The sequence below is a fragment of the Euprymna scolopes genome, chromosome 41, assembly GCF_053919585.1.
Source record: "Euprymna scolopes isolate OS-2025 chromosome 41, ASM5391958v1, whole genome shotgun sequence".
NCBI classification, from domain to species: Eukaryota; Metazoa; Mollusca; class Cephalopoda; order Sepiida; family Sepiolidae; genus Euprymna; species Euprymna scolopes.
In genome coordinates this window covers 65,807,986-65,819,114 of record NC_136522.1, presented here as the reverse complement: position 1 = coordinate 65,819,114, position 11,129 = coordinate 65,807,986, and the positions used below count along the sequence as shown (strand labels likewise).

General features: G+C 32.0%; 2 protein-coding genes across 16 annotated transcripts in view; one reads left to right on the top strand and one right to left on the bottom strand.

Moving 5' to 3' along the window:
• The window catches only part of LOC145266568 (uncharacterized), a 14,640-nt gene extending 4,504 nt beyond the window's left edge, over positions 1-10,136 (top strand). The window contains exons 2-4 of the mRNA XM_080122406.1: positions 5,280-5,517; positions 8,102-8,177; positions 9,996-10,136. Of these exons, the coding sequence (XP_079978532.1) occupies positions 5,280-5,517; positions 8,102-8,167 (304 nt within the window). The 3' untranslated portion in view covers positions 8,168-8,177; positions 9,996-10,136. The remainder of the gene's footprint in view (positions 1-5,279; positions 5,518-8,101; positions 8,178-9,995) is intronic.
• LOC145266567 (RUN and FYVE domain-containing protein 2-like) overlaps positions 1-11,129 on the bottom strand; it is a 328,450-nt gene that overhangs the window by 152,014 nt on the left and 165,307 nt on the right. The window lies entirely within an intron of this gene.

Sequence of the window (11,129 nt, the reverse complement as noted above, 5' to 3'; positions counted from 1 at the left end):
AAATGTGTGTGTGTGTGTGTGTGTGTGTGTGTGTGTGTGTATACATATTACTGATTAAAAATTTTTTTTTTAAATGACTTGGATACCATCAACCAGAATCAGAACCAAAACGTTGAGCACTCAAGCCACGTTTCCTTCCGTTTGATCTATTGATATATAGATAAAAGATTTTAATTAAACCATTTCAATGTATGAATGAATTTGCGCATGCGCAAAACTAACAGAAATATGTCAGCAAGTTCAAATGAATAATTTGCATTTCAACTTGCCGACATAATTCTGTATGCACATATATATAGACATATTAGTCCTCGTGCAAAAGAGCAGGACACAAAATGTTTTAAATAATAATAATAGAATAAGAATAACAAAGACTTTCGCTGGCGAGGACTACTATTGACCGTAACCAGTTATACAGTTCTTTTGAAATTTTCATCTCTATTTTTCTCGTTATCTACTGAATATTTTTAATGAAACCTACATGAAATATGTTCCTTATTAAATTGTAAAGATTTTCTATTCTGAAAGAAGTTTTAAAAAATTTAATCTAAAAAAGTTATTTTAAAGTTTTTGTTAAAAAATTCAGATTTTCTCATTATTCAGACATGTATGACAAAGAGGAAGTTGCAAAAAAAAAGTTGTGGTGTGAGGAGAAATACAAACTGAAACAGAGATTATTCAGACCTGTAATAATACAAAGAGGGGGGTTGCAAAAATGAGTTGTGGTGCGAGGAGAAATACAAACTGAAATAGAGAGTAGGAGAGTTTTTATAAATATATGCAAAACCACATTCATTTTTTTTACATCCAAATTAATAAATCAAATAAAATATAATCTTAAAAAGATACGATATTAGTTAGAAAAGCATTTCATCCAAGGCATGAAAATTGTTAAACAAAATGTCTTTACTATAGGCTTTAAAAATAAAGGTACAAGATTCAATTTGAAATTTATTTATCTTCAAAATGCACTTTTATACATTTTACAAAGTAAGGTATTAAATTTTTATACCTTAGTTTGTAAAATTTATAAAAGTGCACTTTGAAGATAAATAAATTTCAAATTGAATCTTGTACCTTTATTTTTAAAGCCTATAGTAAAAACATTTTGTTTAACAATTTTCATGCCTTGGATGAAATGCTTTTCTAACTAGCATGTATGTATGTATATATATATATATATATATATATATATATATATATATATATATATATATATATTCTATAGAGAATTGACTCTGTAATAGTAAATATAAAATCTGCATGAATTAAAATATATTTAAGCGTATTTTACGACACGGTAAGACTGGGCGCCCCAACATCCACTAGTAGCAAACAAATGTTTTCTTAAATGTATTCTCAATTAATTTACTATTTCGGAATTTGAGAAATATATGTGTGTGTGTGTGTGTGTGCATATATATATATATATATATATATATATATATATATATATACTAGCAAAAGTACCCGTCGTTGACTGGGTTCAAAAACAGCCTACAGAAAATGGACTCTGATTTATGAAAGTATTATAGGTTATGAAAAGGAAGGGTTGTAAAGAGATGGCTTCGAATTTGGGGGTATCAAAAACAAAGCAAAATATGATGAAAGTAAAAATGAAATAGATAAACCCCATAATTTATTATACCATACCTGTTCACACTGAAACACTTATCACAATATTCTGTGGATCTATATTAAAAAAACTTTGTTAAACTTTATGACATATTCCCATTCTATGGAGGTCAGGTGCGAACGAACAGCCCATAATTTTATTATGCCATATTTCTTCAAACTGAAACATAATTATCAAAGTATACTTACGCAGATAGATATGAAAAATCTTTATTAAAGTTTATGCCTATTTCCATTCTATGGAGGCCAGGCACGAACGAAGACCCCATAATTTTATTATACAATTCCTATTTAAGTTAAAACATACTTATCAAAGTATTCTTATGTACATCTATATAAAAACACTTGTAAACATTTTTTTTTTAATTTTAAAATTTATTTCCATATTTTGTAGACCAGGCGCGAACGCAGACCCCACAATTTTAATGAACCACCATTCTGCTAGATCAAACATACCCATTCCTGTGTTTCGATACATCTTCTATCATTGTATGTAATCAGTTTTTTAAAATAGTCAACCATATAGGAGCCTATTCGTGACCAGACCCACACACACATTCAGCTTTATATATATATATATATATATATATATATTACTGATTTAAAAAGTTTTTAAAAACTGACTTGGGTGCCATCAACCAAAATCAGAATCAACTTGCCGACATAATTCTGTACCTGACTAAATATTTAAAACCACATAGCATTTGTGATCTAAATAAAATCTCCTTACTATGACTAACCCACACTAACTTTTACAAGGAAAGGTGCATCTTATCCAGTTGATGTTACTTCAAGTAACAACACAAATCTAGATACTCCACCAGACAAGATTAATTCTCATCCTTGAATCCAGTAAGATTAAGAAAGATATACTATAACATAATTAAATAGTCAATTGGAGAGAGGGAAATAATGTTCTCAATTTCTTTACTATCTCAGTATTTGAAAATTGAAGAACTTTAATGGGATATTCAAATATCTACATATATCATATAGAGATCAAGTGTTTCCCTTGATTTTTGAAAACTTTGAAGTAAAATGAAACAATCTAACCTGAATAAAGCAGATGTATGTATACGTGTGTGTGTAAATATTTAACCAATAAACACTAATAGTCAGATAACACTGAAATTAACAGGAAATAGTAATCACACATCAAGGATGGTTTATAACACATAAAATCTTTGTTTGGATGGATGAATAACGCGTATAGAAATATGTCGGCAAGTTGAAATGCAAAATGTTCATTTCAACTTGTCGAAATATTTCTATTACTTTTGTGCATGCGCAAATTCATTCATAGCTTGAAGTGGTTTAATTAAAATCTTTTATCTATATATTGATAGATCAAATGGAAGGAAACATGGCTGGAGTTTTGGTTCTGATTCTAGCTGATGACACCAAAGTCACTTTTTAAAAGCTTTTTAAATCAGTAATATGTATATATATATATATATATATATATATTCAATAGAGAACTGACTGTAATATTAAATACAAAATCTACAGGAATTAAAATATATTTAAGCATATTTAACAACTCACTAGTAGCAAACAAATTTTCAGTTTCAATCCTCCCATAATATTCTTCATCATTCAACTATCTTGTTAATCCATATCCTTGAGTGGTTATGCAAAATAAGGATCGTAAAAATTCTCCAGGCAGTTTACACAAAACGTTGAGAGGCGTCAAATGAAAGTTTTGTTTTTTTTTTCTTTATTTTATTTTTGTTTTTTATGCAAACAATTTTTTCAATAAAAAATATTTTTGTTATTACAAAGATAATTCAATGAAAAATTAATCGCAAGAAAAAAAAAAAAATGAAAACAATATTTTTTGTTGTTACAAAGAAAATGCAATGAATAATTATTGAACAATTTTTATGAAACTAAGAAAATTAAAATTCAAAGCAAGAAAAAAAATACTCGTTTTAAGGTAAGTTTTATGAATAAATATTTATTTTTTGAATAATAACAATAGATAGCCAACAAAATTAATGTTTTTAATGATTTTTTTTCCTCTATGGTTCTTTTCATTCAAATCAAGATAAATATTTAGTCATTTTGTTTTGTTTTTAATAAACTAACAATAGCAAATAAATGCTTTCTTAAATGTCGTTGTCTGCTGTGATTTCATTGGCTCAGCGCTTCAGCACCTGCCTGGAAAATTACAATGATCGCAAGGTCCTTATTCTGCATAAGTACCAAAATTCATAGTTCTTCCCTACAACCTCTTTCTCACAGAAGAGATGTTGCGAGTTTGTCTCTGCTTTATCGTTATTTTCATGGCAAGTGCTTGACTGAGCTCCAATCTATGGTCCCCTCCCCTTGCCAAACTTTCACAAGAAATACGCGTCTAGCAGAAAACACTATCAATAATTTCCTCCCACTATTTATCTGTGCCTAAACCTAAACATAGATTCCATGAACAAAGCTTCTTTCTTAGAACTGCACGCCTATGGAATTGTCTTCCGTTTTCCTGCTTTCCAGCTGATTACAATATGGTTGTCTTCAAGTCTAACGTAAACAAGTTCTTGATGAGCCGTTCCATATAAGTTAATAAATTCATCAAATTTCCATTACTAACGATTACTTTTATTGTCCAATTGTCTACTGTACACTCTTTAACCCTTATCTTCGAGTGGCCTCTTGGCCTTGATAAGTGGTGATGCCTTTGTAAAAAAAAAAAAAAAAAAATCACAATAATTGAAAGTCAATCTGCATCATAATAAAAAGCATTCATAAAATTTAATTATTTTAATTATTTTTTCCCCCATTTAAACAAATTCTGGTGCATATTCAAATTGGCACTTATGGCGGCAATTAAAAGTAAAGAAAATACAGAAGAGTTTGTATAATGTATATACTCGTTACAGAACTATCTATCTGCTCGTGCTCCTTGCCTGAACCAATGTGACTCCCCCTCTCCAGTTGCCTCAGATCTTTAGGATCACAGTTAGCATCATGTGCAATTTGCTGGACGTATGCGGGTCTAGGTCGTCCTATGCTCGTGCACTCATACCGTGGAGTCCGCAGCAATACATTTCTTACCAGCCCTTGCTTGCTCTTCTGACAGTGACCGTCAAATCGTAGACGTTGCTCCCTGATAGTAGCAGATATGGCAGGTAGATTGCCATAAAGTTGCTGCTTTGTGGAATGATCTAGCAAAGATTTGTAGCATATCGGTGTACATGCCATCTAGCTTTCTTTCCAACATTTTGGTGAGCGAGTTACAGAAAGAAGATGTCATATTCCAAAAAGCATGTAAATCAATCAAGTAGTTTTTTTTTTCTTTAAACCAAGAGAATTAAAATTTACTGTTTTTAGCGATTTTAATACTAAACTGTGTTGAACGTTTAGTTTTCGCCTATCAATTTCAATTTAAGTTGTCTCCCCTATTTTTATTTCATCAGATTTAATCATGGCTGATAAAAACACTACAACTCACTTAGTCATAAAACTTGATTTTCTTGAATAAAAAAAAACTACTTGATCAAATTACATGATTTTTGGAATAGTTCATCTTCGTTCCAAGACTGATACATACATCATACAGACTTTTCTGTGTTTTCTTTAATTTTACTTGCCACTATAAGTGCCAATCTTAATAAGTACCCAAATTTTTTTTTCTTTTTTTTTTTCAGCAAGACAACAAAGTCCCAAATTATGATGTCAAACTCTACAACAGTCTCGTCAAACCTGAAGAGAATGGTCTTCCTGACTTGCGCCATTGTCCTCCTGACTTTGTGCATCACGACACAGGCACAGAATTACCATTTTAGCAACGGGTGGCACCCCGGCGGTAAACGGAGCGGAGGGATTTCAGACATACAATGCCACTTCAGACCGCAAACAAAAGCTTTGATAGAAAAAATCTTAGATGTGAGTATTATATATCTTCCTTATTCCTTTTTTCGATATAACACAGACAACAACGAGCACTCAAACCTAAGATAGAGTTGGGAGGGTCCTACTAACCATCACACTTAGCATTTTTTTTTTTTTTATAATTTTTTCTGGGGTATAAATTTTCCATATTACAATTATGAAGGGAAGACTTATTTCATTGGTATTCATGATTAAAAGAAGTAGGGAAAAGGGGAGAGGGGCAGCTGACCGGTTTCACCCTCACTCTTCTAGAGTTGGATTGAGAGATTTTTATCTTCTACTATATAAAAGGCAAAATGTGTGTGTGTGTGTGTGTGTGTGTGTGTTTGCATGTCTCGCAAAAACTTTCGACAGATGCAACAGAACCAGTATCGTTTTAAACCATGATCCTTCGGACAACAAATATCGAAAAATTGGCCCAAAACATTAATTCCTTCACTGTAAACTCGGCCGTTTTATACAAGGAGGGGTCGATTTTTGCGACACCATTTTAGCAAGTACTCATCTTCTTTTCAATTGACTACACTTAATTTCAACGCTCTCCATTTCTGGTCGGACCATGGAGACATCGGCTAAGACATCACGTTTTTTTTTTAACCTTTTTTTTTTTTCTCTTTTGCATTACGGGTTCGAACCTGCCTACCTACTACCACTTTTTCTTTTTTTTTTTGTTAACACCCCTGCCTACTGTTGCTTTGATCCCCCCCCACTACCACTTTTGGAGGGGGGGTTACTACACCACCTACACACACTTGGGAACCCCCTCCCCCCATCCATTGATTTCGATGACTAAAATATATTTTATATATATATATATATATATATATTTTGTAAATAAAAAGCATAAAATCATTGGGGATAATGATTCTAAAGTTTTTTATTCTCAGACACTCTCCTGCTCTCATGGAGGTTGAAGGTTCAATCTTCAGAGCGGGTGATATTCAGAATACAACTGCGAATTTTGCTCAAAATACCTATCCTGCCATGACAGAGTTCAAAACAGGCTTCGTAATCTAGTAGGCGATGCCTTTCTCTAATCTTTGCAACCTCTTTCCCACAGTAGAGACGTTGCGAGCATGTCTCTGCTTAATTGTTATTTTCATGGCAAGTGTTCGACTGAGCTCCAATCAATGGCACCCTCCTCACTCGTTAATCTTTTACAAAAAATACTCGTCTAACCAAAATCACTATCAATAAATTTCACCATTTTTTAATCGGTGTCTAAACCTAAACATGGATTCCATGAACAAAGCTTTTCTCCTAGAACTACCCACCTGTGGAACTCTGTTCTGCTTTCAAATACAATTTACAATATTGTTGTCTTCAAGTCCAATGTAAACAAGTTCTTATTGAACCGTCCTTGTAAATAATCTAATTATACCAAATTACTTCTACAAACGATTATTACGCAACTGACGCAATGACTACAATACACACATTGACCTTTATCCTCGAGTGGCCTCCGGACCTTGATATGTGATAATCCCCTTTGAAAAAAAAATAAATAAATAAATAAATAAAAACTAAGACTTTCATAAAGTCATGGCTGATTGGACAACAGCATGCTACTACCGTCGACTAAAAAGGTTCTGTACGAAGTTCTGTGCAGATTCCAAAGTTTGATTTTTTTTTTTTTTTTTACATGGGTGTCACCGCTTATCAAGGCCCAGAGGCCACTCGAGGATAAGGGTTAATAGGTATACATTAGTCATTGTGATTTTAGCATAGTAAACAGTGGGAATTTTGTAACTTGGATTACTTAGGGGGACGCTTCAATTAGAACTTGTTCACATTAGACTTTTTTTTTCTTTTTTTTTTTTTTACATAGGCATCAACACATTATCAAGGCCAAGAGGCCACTCAAGGATAAGGGTTAAAGAGTGTACAGTAGAAATTGGACAATATAATAATCATTAGTAATGAAGATTTGTTAATAGAAAAATTCTAGAGTTTGGTAGAAGGATTCCAGAGTTTGGTAGAAGGATTCCAGAGTTTGGTAGAAGGATTCCAGAGTTTGACAAGATACAACTGAAGAAGGTCGAAGGTTACATCAGCAAAAACGTGAAAATAACACTCCAGATGAGAACAGTGATCCGAATGTGTCTGATTTTTTTAGATAAAGACATTATTCGTAATATTTGTATTATTTGAATTTGTTCTCATCTTCAGTGTTATTTTCACCACGTTTTGATCGATGTAACCTCTGACCTTCTTCAGATGCATCCTGTTGAACTTAGGAATTTTTTTTCTGTCAAACTCAGCAATCTTTCTATCAAAATTCGGAAATTCAAACAGGACCCTTTATTTAATCCAGGAGGATAGCATGGTCTCGTTCCGTCAACCATGTTATTTTTATTTATTTATTTTTTTTTTTTTAATTATTTTTGTGAATTTTTTTTTTTTTTTTTGTAAAATTTTAAAAGAGATAAATAAAATCTCACTTACGTATATAAGTAATAAAAGGGAATTTCGTTTAAGAGCTTTTAAAGCTTTTATTCCTTCCGTTATAGATTGTGTCACTTATGTGCTTCCATAGTAAATGATTTTTTTTTTTTTTTTTTTATCTTCAAAATTCTAGGAGGAAATCACACGTATCCTTACAACTTGTACCAGCACCATGAATGATATCGCTGAGTTACAGTAATATTTCAAAGGTAAGTCACATTTTATATATATACTAGCAGGGAGACCCGACATTACCCGGATTTGAATGACGATCAACAAAGGTTTCACACTTGCATATCTTTATTGTCATCGAAATAGGTGAAATCGCCCATTTTTGAATCAAATCGATTGTGCACCAATGAGAAGCTTCACATGCCTCTCACAGTGACTTAGTCCACAATACATTGTAGTCTACATTGCACTGTAGAGAACTTACTGTAGATTTTATAAAATTATTTTTTATATAAAATAGTTTGCATTAAAATTTGAAATTACAAAATGCAAAAATCAAGCATCATGGTCCAGTTGTGCTCTAAGCTGAAACACTCAAATGCACCACTGTCATATCAAAGAACCTACTGTTGATTTTATATGCCGGACCTTTCTGCTTGTGTGGTAATAAAACTTCTCAAATGCACTTGTGATGTTAGACTATATAAGGTGTTAACTTTGTTCAAAATCGCCTGTTACTTCTTTCATCAGATTTTTTTGATTATCGATATTTATCAAAGACATTCCGATACAAAAACCTATCTAAGAACACTGTCAGATACATAAAGTACATTTATGTGAAATTTCATAAAAATTGGCCCAGACCTTACCTTGGCTCAGTTCCTTTTATATAAGAGTAAATAGATAAATTATATATATATATATATATATATATATATATATATATATATATATACTCTTCAGAATAAAATGACATTTAAATACTTAAACAACTTTTAATTGTGATTTTCCATGTTTCACTATGTATTCTTTGTCTTACATAGAATAATAAAAATCTTTTGATATGAAATTTAAATATTTAAAGTCATAAAAATTAATTTATTTACTCTATCTTGTATATCGAGCAATTCTTATTTAGGTGGGTTCGTACTTATAGAATATTACTGCCAGTAATATTTTGTAAAACTTATGATCTCAGGTTTCCATACCAGTTGATTGTTAGATCATTTTATTCTGAAGTGTGTGTATATATATATATATATATATATATATATATATATAAGCAGACCAAAACCAAAAGTTCTAAAAAATTCTTGATAAAATTATTTATTACAAGAAATGGAAGTACATAACCCGGATGTAAGCGTGACACAGAAAATAACACACACGCTATCGTATTAATATGTATAGATTACAACCAGTGGTTCTAAAGTTATCGCAGTTCAACAGAAGATGAGCTAAAGCCGAGTAAACAGGAGATAAACACATCATTAAAACAATAACAAGTTAAACTTGTATACAATCGTTTCAGAGACGATATCAATTTTATTCATAAACAATCCCATCATCAGTACAAGGTGGGGGTGGGGTTGACAACGTGTAAACATTTAAATAACAACATGATGACCAACTGAGTTGTACATGGAATGGACAGGTAACTAATTTTTCATCTGGATCATACAAAAAATAAAATTAAAAAAATTAATAAAAAAATAGAGTTGACAGTTTTCTAAATCTTTTGTCTTTTTAAATATTGATCTGAATTTTATGGCATATCACCACCTCCCCTACTTTTTTTTTTTTTTTTAAACTTTAAAAAGAAAAACTTTCGTTCACCCAAAACGTAAGAGGATACTATGATAGGGGCAAGATTTATAGGAGGAGAGGCACTCTTGGTGGGGTGTTGGGTAACAAGATGTCTGTTCGCAATTATTCAATACCGAAAACCAATATCGTAAATTATTTCATTTATTTATTTACTTTTTTTTTATGCGATTAATTGAACACAAGTTCAACAATGATATTTGCTGCATATTTTTTTTTTTTTATCTAATCTTTTGTTGTTGTTGTTGCAGGTTGAGGAAATTCATGAAATCTGCAACCGCCAAACAGAACTGAGGACGATGGATTGCTAACAGTAAAAGAAAATTTATTCTTTAATTCCTGAAATCCAAAAATAACTTTAAAATATATATATATATATATATATATATATATATATATATATAGCTAATCAAACAAAAACTGTGAGCCCATTATGATACTATATATAGCGCTACACATATAGATCATAGAACTATATGAGATGTAGCAATTATATATAACACTAATTATATATTTATGTTGACATGGTCAAATAAAATATTAAAAATCCAAAAATCGTGTTTTCATTCTTCATCTTCATCATACTTGGTTACGTGCCTGTTTTTCATGCCAACATATATGGGACAGTTCATGAATTGACTTCCAAACTCTTTACACTGTACCAAAGTGGCATTAATCCTGTGTGTGTCTGAGGGGGGGGGGGTAGGTGTCGAACCATCTTCCTCTAGAGGAGGAAGTTTCATGGATGTACAAAATTCACAAGTGGTCACATGTATATCCTAATCAGGGGAGATGACGGGCGTTAGGTTTTTGCAATTCTATCTACATACGGCACCTGGTATTCCCAAATGGTCACCCAACTGATCTGAGAGTGATCTAATGATAAACAGTGTGTCACTTCAAATCAAAGTACATACCTGGATTATTCCCCCCCCCCTTCTTAAACTTCCTATAATGTATACTTGTGAAGAAACCTCATCTCTACAACTTATAAAATTGAGAAACAAACCGAACACTAAACACCCCATCATCATCATCATCATGACAGACTCCTTGCCCAGACCAATGTGACTCTTCCTCTCCAGAGTTTCCTGTCTTCCATTAGCTGCCTCAGATCTTCAGGTTCACAGTTGGCATCGTGTGCTATTTGCTGGATGTACGTGGATCTAGGTCGTCCTTTGCTTGCACGTCTGTATCGTGGAGTCCATAGCAATACATCATTCACCAATTCATGCTTGGAATTAATGTTTTTGGCCAATTTTTCGATATTTGTCACTTGAAGAATCGAGGTTTAAAACAATACCAGTTTCGTCAGGGTTCATCGCCTCTGTCAAAAGTTTTCACAGACATACAAACATACGTTTAAACAGACAGGTGAGATTTAT